This window comes from Arachis ipaensis, chromosome B8 (assembly GCF_059453495.1).
Source record: "Arachis ipaensis isolate K30076 ecotype BB chromosome B8, ASM5945349v1, whole genome shotgun sequence".
NCBI classification, from domain to species: domain Eukaryota; kingdom Viridiplantae; phylum Streptophyta; class Magnoliopsida; order Fabales; family Fabaceae; genus Arachis; species Arachis ipaensis.
Genome location: NC_142443.1, coordinates 10,770,149 through 10,787,542, shown reverse-complemented (window position 1 = coordinate 10,787,542; position 17,394 = coordinate 10,770,149). Strand labels below are relative to the sequence as shown.

The 17,394-nt window shown below is 33.4% G+C and overlaps 5 protein-coding genes across 7 annotated transcripts; 2 read left to right on the top strand and 3 right to left on the bottom strand.

Moving 5' to 3' along the window:
• The first annotated feature begins 2,031 nt into the window (after window positions 1-2,031).
• LOC107613237 (beta-glucuronosyltransferase GlcAT14B) lies at window positions 2,032-6,536 on the top strand. The gene is made up of 4 exons (XM_016315136.3): window positions 2,032-3,450; window positions 4,445-4,520; window positions 4,637-4,752; window positions 5,042-6,536. Exons 1-4 carry the CDS (start codon window positions 2,847-2,849, stop codon window positions 5,548-5,550), a joined length of 1,305 nt encoding a protein of 434 aa, XP_016170622.3. The 5' UTR covers window positions 2,032-2,846; the 3' UTR covers window positions 5,551-6,536.
• On the bottom strand, window positions 5,700-10,578 carry LOC107613238 (formiminotransferase cyclodeaminase-like protein). 2 transcript variants are annotated; one of them, XM_088496704.1, is made up of 4 exons: window positions 10,505-10,578; window positions 8,248-8,306; window positions 6,736-7,147; window positions 5,700-6,340 (listed from the first exon to the last, which is right to left on the bottom strand). In XM_088496704.1, the coding sequence occupies exons 2-4, from the start codon at window positions 8,269-8,271 to the stop codon at window positions 5,823-5,825; spliced, it is 954 nt and encodes a 317-aa protein (XP_088352830.1). In that variant the 5' UTR covers window positions 8,272-8,306; window positions 10,505-10,578; the 3' UTR covers window positions 5,700-5,822. The 2 variants fall into 2 exon arrangements, with proteins under 2 accessions (XP_088352830.1, XP_088352831.1); XM_088496705.1 differs by lacking the exon at window positions 10,505-10,578 and adding an exon at window positions 8,389-8,407.
• LOC148547199 (formiminotransferase cyclodeaminase-like protein) lies at window positions 10,121-12,365 on the bottom strand. Of its 2 annotated transcripts, XM_016316628.3 has the most exons (4): window positions 12,198-12,365; window positions 11,473-11,875; window positions 10,505-11,035; window positions 10,121-10,170 (listed from the first exon to the last, which is right to left on the bottom strand). In XM_016316628.3, the coding sequence occupies exons 1-3, from the start codon at window positions 12,267-12,269 to the stop codon at window positions 10,521-10,523; spliced, it is 990 nt and encodes a 329-aa protein (XP_016172114.1). In that variant the 5' UTR covers window positions 12,270-12,365; the 3' UTR covers window positions 10,121-10,170; window positions 10,505-10,520. The 2 variants fall into 2 exon arrangements, with proteins under 2 accessions (XP_016172114.1, XP_016172113.1); XM_016316627.3 differs by lacking the exon at window positions 10,121-10,170 and having other exon boundaries at window positions 10,223-11,035.
• Window positions 12,366-12,960: 595 nt separating this feature from the next.
• Window positions 12,961-14,364, top strand: LOC107610468 (uncharacterized). Its single transcript, XM_016312518.3, has 2 exons — window positions 12,961-13,578; window positions 13,650-14,364. The coding sequence occupies exons 1-2, from the start codon at window positions 13,390-13,392 to the stop codon at window positions 14,232-14,234; spliced, it is 774 nt and encodes a 257-aa protein (XP_016168004.1). The 5' UTR covers window positions 12,961-13,389; the 3' UTR covers window positions 14,235-14,364.
• Window positions 14,365-14,531: 167 nt separating this feature from the next.
• On the bottom strand, window positions 14,532-17,116 carry LOC107610467 (QWRF motif-containing protein 3). The gene is made up of 6 exons (XM_016312517.3): window positions 16,002-17,116; window positions 15,791-15,910; window positions 15,582-15,698; window positions 15,230-15,319; window positions 15,038-15,145; window positions 14,532-14,733 (listed from the first exon to the last, which is right to left on the bottom strand). Exons 1-6 carry the CDS (start codon window positions 17,112-17,114, stop codon window positions 14,668-14,670), a joined length of 1,614 nt encoding a protein of 537 aa, XP_016168003.3. The 5' UTR covers window positions 17,115-17,116; the 3' UTR covers window positions 14,532-14,667.
• Window positions 17,117-17,394: the final 278 nt, after the last annotated feature.

Below are 17,394 nucleotides of genomic sequence, written 5' to 3'. Positions count from 1 at the left end.
AAGAGTTCTATAATTCATGTATTGACACAGACTAATTTAAAAGACTAATAACCCTAATTTCGAATCCTCACTTCTCATATATCAATCAAGAGAATACAGATACAGATACAGCTAATTATGAATACTGTAAATATAAATTTCATAATTAAACTGTTAATAATTATTCATTCACATAGACACCTCAACAATAATTTAACATAATTTTAATAAATATATTTTTTAAAAATAACATAATAATAACTTAAGAAGAAAAAACAACTATAATATTAATACATATAGCAAACAATAATACATACATATTTTACTTAAAAACTATATCATATGCTAACATCTATTTATAAGTAAACATAAGTACCTAATGACTAATATTCTTAATGCTTAAAAATAGAATTAGTAGTAAATAATTTGCATTTAATTTAGTACTTGCTTTTTAATTCTTGAAGATTTTATATTCTTTTTACAACTTATATTTAACTTTAATTCAAATATTTTTTCTTGTCTTTTCTGCTTTTAATATGCATAAGGTGGTGCTTCACATTTGTACCAATAGAGTTTAAATTGATTAAGATCTTGAGAAAATAAAGTATGTTTTTTATCCCATCCTAATATTTGTAATTTTGATACAAATAAAAAATGTTAAAAATAAAATTAAATAAAATTAAATATTAAAAATATTTAAAAAATCACAAATATTAAAAATAAAAAATATATCTTATTCAAACTTTGAGTTAACATATCAACTTCAATCTTCTTATTCTTGTCAATACTGATGACTTCAATTTGTATTTTTTTTAAACACTTAATATAAATTTTCATGTTAAAATTTTTATAATCTTTTAGTAATTTGATCACTAGTAATTGATACTAACAATGGTAAATTATGAGAACTGAGAAATCATCATAAACACGACAAATTATTAATAGATTAGTCAAATAAAAGGTACGAATAGTCAAATTGTACTCCACTTCAATAGACGAGATAGATATCTACTTATAACTCAAATATTAAGTATTAACATTCTTACTTGGAATTTAGATATATTCACTTAGTTTTTGGTTTAGACGAACATTCTTTAACATGAAAGATTAAAATTAAAATTCATAATTATTTAAAGTGTAATGATTGTATTGTACAAGGAAAGAGAATAATAAAATTATATTTTAAATTTAATTATCTTATTTAAATTATAATTAAGAATTCGTTTCACAGATACTGATAGGATAAAAAAAATAATATAAAATAAAAATATTTAATTTAATCACCATTTTTATGAGAATTACATATTTAATTTAATTCTAAATAAGTTTTAAATTAAAAAATTAATATATTTTATTTTTCAAGTATTACATTTTTTTACAACTTAATATAAAAAATAAAGGAATTTTGATTTGATTGTTATATTAAAATAAAATTAATTTAAAAGTTTATATAATTTTTTTATCAAAATAAAAATTTATATCAAAATAAAACCATTTATAAAAGAGATTATTGTGTTACTATCATAGAGATTTTTTTATATATATATTTTACCATTTTATTTTTTTTATTAAATTTATATTTAACATTGTGTATAGTATGAAATTTTAATTTTAATTCTATTTTTTTGCATATAATTTTATTTTTAAATAACTTATTATTTTTTTTGATAGTACAGCAAATTTTAGATCCCAATAAAAGAAGAGAAAGTTCTATTAGAAGTAATAAAAATAAAAAACAATAACAAAATATACATGACACATATTTTATATTTATTTTTTATTTTTACTTACTATATCATACATAATAAAATACCAAATACTAATTATATAATAATTTTTTGGCATTACTCTCAAAATTATTATAAATTAATTTTTTATTAAAAAATATTTATTATCATCATTATTTAAATATCTATTTTTTTATATAAAAATTATATTTTTTAAATTATTTATCCATAAAAACAGTCTCTTTATGCATAAACCGCCAAGAGAATATTTTTTTAGAGACTGCGAGTTTGATCTGCAAAAATTTATTCAGAAACCGTCAATTTATTCAATTAGAAACCACTATATCCTATATGGCAGTTTTTACTTTTTATAGATATACAAAAAACGTAATTTTATCTCCTATATTAAAACGTTATAATATGAGAAATTTGTCTTGTTAACCATTATATTCGTAACTTGTCCTTTAATTTATTTAAGAAAAATTTCATTTCTCAATATTCTTTTGAGTTTGGATTCTTTTTTTCTCTATCCTCAATTGAACACCAACTCAACTCAAACTTGCACTCCAAGCGAATTTCCTGTTATGTTTCAAACAAATAGATCTTGAGCACTGTTTGCTGAAGCAGTATCCAGAAAAGGGAGGGAGAATAAGTGTACGAAAATATGAACAAGCTGCATTAATGGCTCGCAGGTGAAATCTGAACTGAAGTTTTCGAAGTTATAGTACACACTGAAGGGTAGATTTTCATTCACCCTCTTACGCCCTTCAATCAAAAGTTGCTAACTTTCTAGTGAGGCAGTAATAAACAGGTTTGACCCCATTCCTTCATGAAGATGGGTCCCAACTCCGAAATCAAAACGTTTGGTGAGGATTATTGTTGATGTAAATTTAGCATCTTTAATTGAAAACCATGTCTTATCCTGCATTAAAATTAGCTTAATTGTTAGCCATTAAGCTTAAAGAAGATTGATTTTTGGGTTGGTTGGGTTTGCCACCAAACTCATCATTGTAATATTATCAGCTAAAGATTTGTGGGGTGCTGCTTTTTTGGTTTCCATCTTATAGAGATCTTGGTTCTTGCCGACAAGGGTGAACAGTTTCAAATTTGGATTTTGATTCATAACTGCTGAAATAGAATATGAGGAAAAATGTTAGTTCTCATTCAGGAAGATTATTCAGTGATAGGAAATGGGTTATACCGTTTTTTGCCAGTTTGTTTGTATTTGTTAGTCTTGTTCTTACTGCAATTGTTGGGGCTCTTAGCTCTTCCGAAGGGATAGAACAATCTTCAACCTTTGACATCATTTCATTTGCAAGATCAGAGGATTCAGGTGGTTATTTTGTGGAATCAGATTTCGAAAGGCAGGTTAATGCCAATGTGGTTCAGAAAATGGAGCCACCTAGGTTGGCATATCTTATTTCAGGCACAAAAGGTGATAGTCAAAGGATGATGAGGACATTGCAGGCAGTTTATCACCCAAGAAATCAGTATATCCTGCATTTGGATCTCGAGGCACCGCCACGGGAAAGATTGGAATTGGCAAATGCAGTGAAAGGCGATCCGACATTTCGTGAGGTAGAGAATGTACGTGTTATGTCACAATCCAATTTGGTGACTTACAAGGGTTCTACTATGATTGCTTGTACACTCCAAGCTATAGCAATATTACTGAAGGAGAGCTCGGATTGGGACTGGTTTATAAACCTCAGCGCCTCGGATTACCCTCTTGTGACACAGGATGGTTAGAAACTTGTCCTTTCCATGGTAGCTTATTTGATGTTACTTTTGTTTTTCTAGTCAAAATGCTTGCATAAACTACTACTTTCTTTCTTGTGTTGACATAATGTGCTTCTACAACTTCAAGAAACTTGGTAAACATAGAATGCCTGTCAAGTAAAAGGGAAAGATTTGTAGTTTGCTTGTGATTCCTAGGTGCTGTTGTTTTCTCTTTTGTCTAGATTGCTACTGTTTCAAGGACATAAAAGATTAGTAAAATTGGCAATAACTAAATTTCATCCATCATCATATTGTTGTCGATTACCGTTATAGATTCACCGGTTATTACCTCTCATAAATGAATTCGTGATTTGGCCTTACTCACCTTCCGTGTTGCCTTTAATAGAAAGGAGGTTAGCAAGCGTAGGTTTATGATTGTAGTTCATTCCTCATGTTTTTAAGTCCGGGTTTTGTTTAGTGTTCTTGTCTGCAATTCTACTTTGCTAATTTCAAATTCTCTTTCTAAGCTTCCTTCCAGTCTTATTCAGGCATAAATCATAGTTTTGTTGAGTGGTTTCCTCTAATAAGTGCTTAATGACAATACATTGTGAAAATAATAATCCTCATCATCTTAGTTTATATATGCCACTTTTTTTTTACTTTGATATTGTTGAGTCCTTGCATTTTTGTTGGAAGTTCGATATGTTTCATGCAAATTATTGAGCGATCTGTCAAGTTCCAAGTGAGTTTTGTTGTCTCAATAAATCAATAAGCTAGGTTTTGTAGCTCAATTGACTAGAGTGCAAGGGATTTCAATATGCTGTTCTTAACCCCATAGCTATCAGATGGGGCTTTATCTTTTTCTGACTTGAATCTTCTAATGCAATAAACATCTATGTACTATAATCTTAGCAATTTTGAACATATCTTCATGTACTGTGCTTGAATCATAAGATGATTAGGTTCCTTGTTTAAACGCTTCTGTGAAGTTATATGATATTTGTTTCCTGTCTTTTCAGATTTACTTCATGTTTTCTCTAATCTGTCGAGAGATCTCAATTTCATTGAGCATACGCATATTGCTGGTTGGAAACTGTAAGTTAATCATTAATTTTTCATACAATCTTGGAGGGAGAACAAATGGAGCTGTAAATTATTCACCATCTTTGAATTCTGATAGTTGATATTGATATTTCTGTTTATTTCCTCAGGAGCCATAGAGTAAGGCCAATTGTTATCGATCCTGGCCTTTACTTATCAAAGAAATCTGATATAGCATGGACTACTCAGAAAAGAACACTTCCAACTCTTTTTAAACTGTTTACAGGTAGGTGTATATATGAAACTATAACCCATAATCCATAATTCTGTATGCATTTATTGCTATACTACTATTAACTTAAACCAAACATATAAGTTTGTTAAATGTCTAGTTAACCTAGAAATTTTGGCACCTATTTAGTACTCCCTCCATTTCTTTTATCTATCACTATTGAATATATCATAGGACTCAATGGTGTCGTTTGATCCATGTAGCCGACCCCACCTAGTGGGATAAGGCTGGTGTTGTTGTTGTATCGAATTTATTGATTTAGTATATATGCTTCTCTAAACAGGTTCAGCTTGGGTTGTGCTAACAAGATCCTTTATGGAGTACTGTATATGGGGATGGGATAACCTTCCAAGGACTATTCTTATGTATTATGCAAATTTTATCTCTTCTCCTGAGGGTTATTTCCACACTGTCATTTGCAACACTGAGGAATTTCGCCACACTGCAATAAGCCATGATCTTCACTACATTGCTTGGGACACTCCTCCAAAGCAACATCCTATGAAATTGACAATGAAGGACTTTGACAAAATGGTTAAAAGCAATGCTCCCTTTGCCAGAAAGTTTGCAAAGGATGATCCAGTGCTGGACAAGATTGACAAAGAACTCTTGGGAAGGACACATAGATTTTCACCTGGGGCATGGTGTGTTGATACCTCAGAAGGTGGTGAAGATCCATGTCTGTTGCGCGGCAATGATACGGTTTTTAGGCCAGGACCCGGTGCTGAGAGATTGAGTGTGCTGATTCAGACACTGTTGTCTCAAGATTTTAGAAGCAAGCAGTGTTTGTGATGAAGGGTTTTAACCGTTAAGTGTGACCCTTCAATTAGGAAAATTTAAAGTGTACATAAGCTTGCTTATAGTTCTCATTCATGATGCAGAAGGCCGGAATTTTGTGCTAATATTCATATTCTAGGTTCCGAGTTAGAAGCAACAAGCAGTAAAAGAAGCAGTTTTCAAGTGCTTGTTTCAGTTTCATTACAACAACTTTATTTACAAAGTTGCAAGGCCAATAAGATCTCACAATTTTTTTATTGTTTATCAACAAATGATTTATATGACAATCATGATCTGTTAGCAGATATAAGGTTCATGTATTTTTCTATGATCATCTCTGGTGATAAGTCAGTGAAGTATCCTTTTTCTACATCCAGTCCTTCTTCTGCTGCCAGCATCTCGATATGTTTCTGCACTCTGTCTGCTCCAATCTGATTAGGCTCCAACAGCATGCAGGCTATTTCAGTTGAATCCTTATCATGAACAAGCCCCAAAGTTTGCACCTTCGGAAGCCCCCCGCCACGAGCACTGACCTTCCTTGCAATCCTTCTTGCCGCTGACACATCTGTCGACAAGATTGTCACATTGTAGAGTCCAACCCATGGGCGTGCGCCAATCATTAAGATGCCTTTAGACGTTGAAACAACAATAGGTCCTTCATCTGGGTTCTGAGGTAGGATCTTTGGCATAGCCCACCCTGCCCATTGGATTCCCATGAAATTAGGCCGGTAATATCCGAGCTCTCGTCTAATGGTGTCTAGTTCCTTCCCTGTTGGGTGTGCTGCACCATACAAGAATACTGGCACTGCATTTCAGATACAGAAAGAAAAGCAGTGTTAATGTGTCCAAGAAAAAACAAAATGAGTTTCTCATGCATTACACCACACTTTTGAGTCCATGACACTATGGTATGATGAACCTCATCAACGATGGAACATTTTGTAATTTGTACTCAACTTAAATCTTTCATACACATCAATGCAAGCTAAGTTATTGTCTCACTAAATGGGGCTCAGCTATATAGATTAGACATTGCTATGGTGTGCTGTCACAAATTATATCTACGTTCCGAATTAGGCCTTTCATAATTAATTTTTTTTATTATTCATTGACATAAAATTGACTTTAGTAGACAATCTTTATTTTTATTACTTTAAAGAACCGTTGTAGTCCATTAATGAGTTTGCCCTTTGGCCTTACCATTGAATCGGTTGCCAATGTCTGCTGCCAGTGTTTTTGCAAGCCATGCTGCCTCATCCAACGAAGCACGTGCAAGTGGATGGACAACAATGTCATCCACCGCTCCTAGGCGAGGGTGAGCCCCATCATGCAATTCTAGGTTGATGGCATTGAATGCAACCTCAGCCATGGCAACCACAGATTGGTGCAAGGGGCTGTATATGGCATTTCCTGTGCAGTCATGCAGTACATAAGACACAAGGGTGTACCTGGTTCTGTTGTAAGGCAGGTCAGGAAACTTCTTCACAATGATGGTCTCTGGGTTCAGTCTTGCTACTCTTTCTATTGCATCAAGAGTTGCTAGATTGCGCGCCTCAGAGACAAAGATTTTGCAGCACAATAAGATGGATTGGTCTATGGTTTTCTTTTGATCCTAAATAAACAACTAAGGAGTGAACATTTACTCTATTGAAGCAGAAACACTAAAAGGTAATACATGTGTTCAATTGTTCAAAGCAAATGCTAAAAAACAGAACTTAAAAAATGTTTTTCCAACATAGTCAATTAGTCATTATCATAGAGTCCAGACTGAGATCATGGTTAATTTCAAATAAGATTACTTTTACACGCAATAAGAACTGTAATGTAATCTTTATCTTGTTTACTTTATTTCTATAATACAGTTGACGTTACAAGTGTTTTCCCAGATTATCAATATCATAATGCATCATTAATACCATGCTTCATAGTCTTACTGCAAAAGCAAGAAGGGGAAAAATGCAGTATTGTTTAATTGAGCGTGTACCGCATGGTGATGTGTTCATATAAGAAGGGAGGTATCCCTATCCAATAATTTGAGGTCCCTACACTACACGTGGCTCACTGCCAGTGGCTACCATAGTACATGCATCTTATCACTGAATATTTTGACATTGTATCCTTAATCCTTATCCAAGTTTTCTAAGACATGTGACTTTTTTCTATGGATACTCAACTAGTTTCTAGAGCATAAGTGATATATTTTACATGTTAGAAAAACTACTAGCATTTTCAATTATTTATTTATTTATTTATTCATTATGTAAAAGAAAACTTGTCTAAATCCAAATACAATAATATATTCCATATGTATAATTGAGGAGAAAAAGTCAAAAGCGTTGAAGAAAATAGGAGAAAAAGATGAACTTTCAAAATCCTTTTGAGATATTGATACTCATCCTCCCTTATTACAGTACTAACTATATTTTTCAACCGAAGCAAGAACACTATTGTCTACCCTCTACCCCTTCTCTCTGTGGTTGACTAACATTATACAATAAATTAAACTAAAAGAAGCTAAGACATTGAGAAAGCAAAAGAAATAAACAAATCAAACAAAGAAGAAGAGAAACACATACTTAAAATATGCATGTGATTACTCAGTTAATCCATAAACTTAGCCAGTATAGTATCTGTTATGATCTATAGACACATGTTTTCCTCAGATAAGATCACTGAACAGAAACTAAGAAGAAGGAAGGTATTCTTTCTGACCTTGCTAGTGGAATTGAACTCCATGGGGGGTGTGTGTGGTTCTTCACAACAGCTTCAACCTGAGTTCACAAGATTGTATAAATAAATCATATGTCAGTGACCCAGTGGTTTTAGCAATAAATATGAAGCTACTATATATACATTGGACAAAAATGTGTCCACGTGGTGCCATGTCATCACAGTATCGTATGTGAAAACAAAAATGTTGCTTCCCCCAAGAGCGTGAATCGAGTGTTGTTATCCATCACTGTCACCGTCTTAAATTTCTGATTTTATGATGAGATTCGCAACCACAAGAAATCACTAAAAGCAGTGAATAATAATCTGAAGTTGTCCAATGTGTTAACGTGTAATATCCTCATTATAGCTTAAGTGAATATAACATTTAACATATTTTTTACATGAACAGAATTCAACGATATTATTTTGATATTAACGTGATTCAGATATTCTGGTTAACTTAATACTATTGTACAAGCAACTTACTTAAAGCAATTACTAATTGATAATTTAATTTAGATAGGAATATGATATCTTTTTTTTTTTTATCTAAATTCCCAAATGTCCAAAAATAAGTCACAAACATTTCTTTAGATAATCTCTTGATGTAAACATGACAGGTTAGCACAAGCAGTCATTTTCACAAAACGCTTAAAATATCTTGCTTCCTTGTCTTGTTGCCTCATACCTTCATTTTTTGTTAGCTACTTAAAGCTAGAAAGCCCATAGAATTGAAAAATAAAATCCACTGAATTGGATATGCATTATTTGTTTAAGCATTAATTTCCCTACTTACTCATCCAGAAAGAATTAAAAGACTTAAAGCTAAGGTGTGATATTAGTACTACTGAATACTGATACACTCAGCTTACTCAAATTCTTTGGCTCATGCATGTTCTTTGAGCTTTTTTTCATATTAGATACTTCAATTAGTGGTAAGACTGTAAGAGAGAAGTGTGGGGGTGGGGGAAAGATACTTATCTTAAATTCAAAATTTTTATCTTAAACTTGATTACATGTTGTAATCAAAACATTGATTTAAAGATGTATCAAACTTTTATAGTAACGAGAAAAGGATAATAGAACAGAGAACATTTTTCATACAAATAAAGTAGTTTTGTAAATATTAAGGTGAATGCTATTATGCCTAAAAGATGGTGTCTACTTATTAAAAAAGGTTAAAAATTAATATTTAATTTAAAAGATATAAAAATAAATTATTTTTAAAAAATCAAAACTTACTATAAAAGATAAGTTAGGAAAAATTTAGGCACCAATTCATAGACACTATAGAATTGGCCAAATGTTAATAATATATGTTGTAAATTCACATCTCGCTCTATGGTAAAAAGGGACTGTAAATGCTGCATTCAATTCAGATGTGGAGATAGCTTCCACCACCAAATTCAACTGCCACAATTTAATGTAGTCTTTGTTTTGATATATACTGTCTCTTTCGATACACACTGGATGAAAGGTGCAGGCCTGGTGTATTATACTGAGTTCTATACCTTAGCCAAAAGATAAAAGCACAACCTCAACCCGTATTATAGATAGGAACTTGGAACAACAAGACAAGAATGCTAGGCATCATTGCATTATGAGAAGGCATTTTTTTATTTAAAAAGAGAAAGGGTATGAGGTATGGTAATATGGTTTAACATGTTAAGCCGGATGGCAGTGAAGAATTAAAATAAAAATAAAACACTAAATGGGCAGAAAAACCTCAGAGAATATGGTTAAGATATTAGTTGACATGGGCAATAATATTTCTTGTCACCACTTATATGATTAATCCTGCTAATGAATAACAAGGACTTTTCCATCAAGATAGTTATTATTAACTTTTTTGCAAATTGAAGCATACTCGTGATTTTCGTTTGTCCAAACTTCTAAAATTGCCCTGTTAGACCTGAGGAAAGTCTGGGAGAAGAGAAAAGTGATGAGTGAAAGATAGAACTTACACAAGATCAGAGGAGGTATCAATATGGTTGGGTTGGGTTCTTATCTTTTCATGTTCTATAGGTTATAACATAATGCTCATTGGATGGATCAAAATATTTGGGATCCTCATGAGAAGCTACATTGATGTCTTTTAGGAACAATCTTATTGTCCCTTGAAAATGAGAATAAAAATTTAAGGATGAGCTTTAGCATGAAGAACTCATCCTTATACATATATTCTCTCCTAATCTCAAGGGAAATGCCAAATTGACTCCTTGAATGAAAATTCATCAAATGGCAAAATCCAATATACCTGGTATTGTTTGACATCAATTTCTCTCCTTAAACAGCTCCAAATATTTTTGAATAATTTCTTCTTGCGAGAAGTCTGTGAAGTATCCCTTTCCCACAGAAATACCTTCTTCCTTTGCAAGGCACTCAACTTTATTTTGTACTTGTTCTCCACCAACTTTATTCGGATCCAACAAGTTACAGGCTACCTCAATGACACCTTCACCATGTGCAAGTGCCATGGCCTGTACAGAAGGAAGCCCACCACCTCTTCCGCTAACAAGTTTCGCAATTCTATGAACAGCACTAATATCAGAAGATAATAGAGGGACATTGTAATTATCAACCCAATTCGTTGCTCCAATGATCAAAACACCTTTAGCTGGAGTCACTTGAGCAGGACCACTGTTTGGATTCAGGGGCAAAGTGTGTGATGTTGGCCCCCCAATCCATCTGTTTTGATTAGCATTTGGCTTGAAATAACCAAGTGTTCTTCGGATTGAATCAAGCGTCCTCCCTTCTTCATGTGCTGCTCCATATAGAAAAGTAGGTACTGCATAAAATTTCAGTCATTGTCAACATTTAAACATACTAGAAAGAAGTTGCCCAGCGTAACCGGTGCAAAAACAGTGAATTGGTATAATTTTATGAATTCAGTATCCACCGTGCAGTGATTGATCAGTTTTATGTTTCAGAGCATCCTCCAGAATGTAGTATAATAAAATTTTACTTTGTTCACGTGAAACTTTACAACCCCTTATCAATGAAATAACAATCTCCTTAAGTCCTTCCACAATCCACATATAACAGACTCCATAAACTAACACCAAGCTAATAAATTTGCCTAAATCTAAGTTTGTGCAACTACACTTAATCAATAGTCATCATTTCTAATATGCAGTGCAAAAAATACATGATTATATTCTTATAATTAGCTGTTTGTAAATAACATTAGTGAGGTAAATATGAAAATTTCCCGATGCAACTAACCTTGCAGGGTAGAGCCTGTTTTCGTAGCCAAGGAGCGAGCAGCCGTAGCTGCTTGGTCCAAGGAAGCACCAGCCAAGGGGTGAAAACAAATGTGGTCCACAACACCAAGCCTAGGATGAGTTCCACTGTGCAATCCAAAGTCAATTGCATCAAATGCAGCCTTCACCATTGCAAGCACAGCACATGTCAATTGACATGATGATGATGACGACAATGATGGCTCTGATTCCTCAAACTCAGAGACAAGAGTGTAACCAACTCTGTTGTAGTCCACATCCTCAAACTTGTTGATTATGGGAGCCTTTGGAAAAAGACTTGCAGCTTTTTCAATAGATTCTAATGCAGTCTTGTTTCTGCTCTCTGATATGTATACTTTGCAGCATCCAAGCATGGACTTCAACATCTTTGATTTTTTTTTTTTTCAATTGACAACAACAAAGTCACTCAGTAATAGTGTGTTCAAGAGTGTATATATATTCAACAAAATGAATGAATGAACACAAAAGTTGTGGCCATCAATTTTTGTTTTTTATCCATAACACAGGACAAGCAACCAAACCTTATCTATCTAAAATCTAAAATATTAACAAATATGAAATTTTGTTTTAGTTTTCGAAACCGATTAGAGAAAAAGACTCACAGGCATTAATTTTGGTAGCATGTTATTACTTATTAGCATTTTTTCTTTCCCCAGTTAGATAAGGATTTAGGGAACTTGTGCATACTGGTTTATGAATGGATGAAGCATCCGAAGGGTGCGGTGGATGAAGAATGGGCACGTGAGGCAGGCACCGCATTCGCCGTTGACGTTTTAACGGCAGAGAACGTGGCGGATCTAAGGAAGCTCGTGGTGGTGTGAACGGTGAAAATTTGCAAAATCATCCTGGTTTATCCGTTTAGGTCAATGTGTAATATATCCTTTTTTATATAAAATCTATGTTATTTATTTTAACTATATAATTTTGTGCTATTATTATTTCTCATTCGAATATAAATTAAATTTTTGTATTTCAGTTTTAAAATAATTTAATATATATTAAGTTATTAACATAAGACAAACAAAATTGAGAAAAAAAATTATATTTTGTATATATACTAAATAATTTTATATTATGATACTGTGTGTAATGTGCGAGTTTTAATCTAATATATAATTAAACCTTGTGACGTAATATTTTGGTGGGTTCTATGGTGCTTTTGTTATGGTGCTTAAATTGCCTAACTTATCTTTTAAAGTAAAAAATAAAATATTTAAAATAAAAAATAAATCATGTAAAATTTATTAAATATTATTTGTTTATCCTTTTTAGTAACTTAGGTACAATGTGATAGGTACCATAGCATTCACCTAATATTTTATCTATATTTCAATTATCATCTTTATATAAAATTATGCTAATAATTTTTATGTAAGTAGTATAATATATATAACTATTAGATAAATATTATATGAATCCCGCTAAACTCTTGACCTTTTGGATCTAAATCTTTGATACTATCTCATGAAACCACTCATCCCAAAAGCTTAAGCTGATAGGAAAAGGTAACACTAATGGCTATATCTCTGATATTGAGTCGGACATCTCTAAATCTCCATTGTAATACAGTATACAAATATTTTATTGGCTCCCTATACTTCCTCATATTATATATATATTTTGGTATATCATTCAATTTTTTAGACACTAGAAATGAAAAGCACTTCCCAGTTCCCACTTCCCACATGACCACTATTGTATAATAGAAGTATGATTGTATTTGAATTTTAGTGGCAATTACCAAGAATACCAGCCAAATAAAAGAAGCAGTAGTTGAATTCATGACTCATGTTCTTTGTGTGAATCCAAAGCCGTACACAATGAGAACTAGATTAACTACTATAAGCCAAAAACTATCAAGAATCTTTGATAGAGAAAGATGGCTCAAAACAAAGGTTTACATGGAGAGAACAAGAGAAAAAGGCAATATGGTTTCATGGTGATGCTAGCTTTTGGTGTTTCATTTCTTGGTGTTCTGATGCTTCACAAGTTTAGAGAGAGGCGTGTATGCAGCTTTCTTGTCAAGGAGAAAGATGGGGAACTTCTTTCCCTTCAGCTTTTATTGCAGGTAAAACCAACTTCTTCTTCTTCTTGTCTTTTCTAACCAAATTATGACTTTGGTTATGTTATTAATATTAGAAGGAAAGAGATCACAACAAAGAGATAGAAGGTAAGATTGAGGAAATGAAGGCGAAGATATACTCATTGAAAGGTCAGAAGATGGAGCTTGACAAGAGAGTTTTGCAGATGAAGTCTACCATGGATTCTCTAAAAGAAGAGCAGCGAGTGATCGAATCTGCATTCGAGGAGAAACAGAACGAGATTAGGATGCTGCAAGTACAAGGGAAAATTTTGAAAAACAATAGTGAGTTGAACACTTTCAAGGATGGTGAGATTAGAGTAGAATCCAAGGATGAAGTTATGAATGGAAGTGGGAATGATGATAGATTGATCGAGACGAACGAACATGACAAGGGGAAAGTAAATCGACAAGTCAAAGATACTCGAGATGATAGTAATTTAGGAGTTACTGCTAAAAGTAAGAGTGGGAAGGAAAATGAAATAAACAAACAAGAGGAGCAGCAAGGAGTTGAGAAAAAGGCCAATGGTAAAGATTCTGTAATGAAACATGCCCAAGCAAGTAGATTAATGTGGAGGCAAAGGAGAAAGAATAGCTTGAACGCTGAAGCAAGAGAACATAGAGTAGATGAAATAAGACAATAATTCATTAATCTTCTGACATATTTCATGAACAACCTGAAGAATTTCAAGAAAGAATGCACTCATAGTTGCAATGACTAATAACTGATTTCTTCAAGGAGTAGATCAATGAAAAATAGAGTTTCAAGCAGGTTTTGTGAATCATATTTACTGTTTTCAGGTAAAATACATTAGATGGAAATTTGTCGGTAATCTTAAAAAGTACATACCGCAAATATATCATAAAAATTATATAACTTAAAATGAATTATGTTCTATGGATTTGCCTTTTTTTTTTGTTCTTTATGAAAAGAAAATTAACAACAGATACTAACTTCAATATATTTTGCCACCATTTTCCTATTTGAGGTTGTCATAGTAATTATACTATTTATCTTGGTTAAACTTCCACTAGTAGCCTAGAGTTTTATGATGTGATCTCGTGTGGTAATTGCCGTTAGTGTTGTTTCCATTGCCAACTTTCAAGTTGAATGAGATTGCACTTTGCACTTCTCTCTTGAATCTGCCAATATATATTATCAAAAACTATTAGTATGCTCTAAACAAAAGCTTCATAAATAAGCAGTACAGAAACAGTACAAGCTTGGTTGAACTCTAATTGGTAAACAGAACAAATTTTTAATCTGCAAGCATTAAAAGTTGGGAAATTTCTCTAGACTTCTAGTCCCCCCCCCCCCCCCCCCTTTTTTTCCCTTCTTCTCCCTTCAAAATTGAACATAATGCTTCATTTTGATTGACAAAACTTAGAAGTTTAAACTATATCTACTCCCCTTTGTCATTTTAGAAAAGATAAAAAAAAAAGTTACCTCAAAGACAGATATGATTTGGAAAAGATCATAGAACTCTTCTAAGAGTTGTTTCTCTTGTGCAACTACTTCTGCTAATTCTGATAGCAGTAAAGCAGTCTCATCAACCTGATGATAAAGCAAATTTTCAATTTCAAGTTTAAGACCTCATCAGTCGAAAACACGACAAGCATAGTGTTTTAACAAACATACTGAAGGTGGGAAACAAGTTAACATTGACGCGATAGAAGCCGTGATATCAGTTGCATGCCGTAGAGTGATTGATGTTGATTGTAAGTCCACCTATAAGCATAATAACTTTGTCAACAGTTCTTCAAATAAGAAGGAAATATTGCTATTTTAATACGAATCTAACACATCATATTTAGTCATGGTTACAACTTAAGGGAACCCTGCTAACTTCTTTTCATAATACTTTTTTTTTTATCCCCCTTACTTTATTGTAAGTGCAGCTAGATGCAAAGTATTAGATTTCTATCTCTTGTGGTGTTGATTTTCTTTTCATCTATGCAAGAATTGTTCATCATAGAGAATGTAGTCATACCTTTGCACCTTCCAAGAGGGGAATTCTACAGATAACAGAATACAAACTCTCTTTGATCTTGGTAATTGCTGACGAGTGTTGCCTTTCCAAACCTCCCCAAGTCTCCAACAGTTTCATCTGTCAATATGCATATATGTATATATATGTTTCTATATATCAGCCCAGATGAAGAATAACATGACTGATGATTCTTAAGATTTAGTACTAACTTGAGAATACAATATGAAATTGAGCTTCATATTAAGCTTCTGTTTGCTGAATTGTATCATCTTTTTTAGCACTGAACTCTGCAGCTTTGTGAGGCCATCCCATGCACATAACAAATTGCTCTAAATCAACAAAGCATCAGCACCATTTCTCAATTGCGCATCTAGAGGAAAATCATTCTTAAGTGTAAGATGAGAGATGAATATAATGTACCTGTGCTTGATTAAAAATGTTTTCATTTACAACTTTGGCTCTAGCATTTGCATACCTCCATTGCATCAACCGATTTTCAAGCAAGCGAAGCTGATGGCCAGCCTCATAATTCCCACCAGAACCCATTGGCGAAGAAGGATTTAACAAGGATTTCTTGCTCTTGAAGAGATCAAAACCCATGGTCAAAAATCTCTCCACTCCTCTAGTCATGATGGGACTACTATGTTGTTTCTTCAAGCTCGAAAAGGACAACGGTTTATCCATGCTTTCAATCGACATGGATGGTGAACTAGTCCTTCCAGGTGACAAAGCCCACTGAGACGTAGAACTCTTGTAACCTGATGTAAGAGAGTTAGCCCTCTTGATGGGGGTTTTCAAGTTGAGTTTCTTAAATAAAATGGAGGAATCATTGGTGTTCATAATATCTACAATGTTGGAATCTGAAGTCCCCTTTCTAGGCCTTGTTTTCATCTCATCACTCATGTACTTGGAGGGAACCTCAACTCCCTTTTCCCTTGAATTCAAACCCATGGACACCTCGCTGTAATCCGATTCTGAATCAACCGAGTTCATGGAGGAAAAAGAGTTTCTCCCTGATGATAACTTTCTGTGCAAGGCATTCTCATCCAAGGAAAATCTTCCAGGAACAATGGAACGGTGTTTCTTCCCATAGCCATTGTTTGAACCATTCTCAAGAGTGCTGCTATTCTTGTTTTTAGTCCTAGAAGAAAAAACAGAACTTGCCTTGTTGGGCTTCTTAGAATCGATCTGTTTGTCATGTTCAAGGTTTTCTATGATCCTGTCCTCGCTGATTCGATCAGCAAGCGTGACAGAGTTTCTCTTAGCAGAAGAAGGCCATAGTTGATGATGGCGTGTGGCAGGGCCTTGTTCTTCGGCGTGCTTGCTGCTGTTGCTGTGTCTTGTTGAACTAGAACCGGTCTTGCGTCGAAGTGGAGAGAGAACTTCACGTGGAGAAGAAGGAAAAGAGTGTTCAACAGAGGTTGTTGTTGGAGATGATGGAAGAAACCGTGAACTCACCTCACGGTTTCTGTGTTGACGAGATTGTTTGGGAGGTTGAAAGGGAACAACTGAAGAGGCACTTGGTGTCTTCATCATCAAAGGCAAACAAAGACAGAAATAATCTGTGATGCAAGTTAGTTATGACAGTTATAAACCAGGGACAGCAAAATGTTAAGTAGCAGTGTTCTATGGCAGCATCAAAAAGTAATGAATATGGAACATAGAAATATGAAGTAGCGTGCATAACATGAATGAATGATTGCACTGTTTTAATGAAAGGACTAAGTTAGTAGAAAATGATGTGCCGAGTGTTCCGGCCCCCCTGTTGTTGCTACCGTAAGGCCGGCACTTTGATGAAAAAACATTCAATTCA

Coding starts and splice junctions, on each gene's coding strand:
- LOC107613237 (XM_016315136.3), top strand. CDS start 2,847: ATGAGGAAAAATGTTAGTTCTCATTCAGGAAGATTATTCAGTGATAGG. Junction 3,451..4,444: donor CCCTCTTGTGACACAGGATG/GTTAGAAACTTG, acceptor CTGTCTTTTCAG/ATTTACTTCATGTTTTCTCT. Junction 4,753..5,041: donor TCTTTTTAAACTGTTTACAG/GTAGGTGTATAT, acceptor TTCTCTAAACAG/GTTCAGCTTGGGTTGTGCTA.
- LOC107613238 (XM_088496704.1), bottom strand. CDS start 8,271: ATGGAGTTCAATTCCACTAGCAAG. Junction 7,148..8,247: donor AGTTCAATTCCACTAGCAAG/GTCAGAAAGAAT, acceptor TTGTTTATTTAG/GATCAAAAGAAAACCATAGA. Junction 6,341..6,735: donor CATTGGCAACCGATTCAATG/GTAAGGCCAAAG, acceptor TCTGAAATGCAG/TGCCAGTATTCTTGTATGGT.
- LOC148547199 (XM_016316628.3), bottom strand. CDS start 12,269: ATGCGGTGCCTGCCTCACGTGCCCATTCTTCATCCACCGCACCCTTCG. Junction 11,876..12,197: donor CTTCATCCATTCATAAACCA/GTATGCACAAGT, acceptor AAAAAATCAAAG/ATGTTGAAGTCCATGCTTGG. Junction 11,036..11,472: donor AACAGGCTCTACCCTGCAAG/GTTAGTTGCATC, acceptor AATTTTATGCAG/TACCTACTTTTCTATATGGA.
- LOC107610468 (XM_016312518.3), top strand. CDS start 13,390: ATGGCTCAAAACAAAGGTTTACATGGAGAGAACAAGAGAAAAAGGCAA. Junction 13,579..13,649: donor CCCTTCAGCTTTTATTGCAG/GTAAAACCAACT, acceptor TATTAATATTAG/AAGGAAAGAGATCACAACAA.
- LOC107610467 (XM_016312517.3), bottom strand. CDS start 17,114: ATGAAGACACCAAGTGCCTCTTCAGTTGTTCCCTTTCAACCTCCCAAA. Junction 15,699..15,790: donor ATTTCATATTGTATTCTCAA/GTTAGTACTAAA, acceptor GCATATTGACAG/ATGAAACTGTTGGAGACTTG. Junction 15,146..15,229: donor TAACTTGTTTCCCACCTTCA/GTATGTTTGTTA, acceptor CTTTATCATCAG/GTTGATGAGACTGCTTTACT.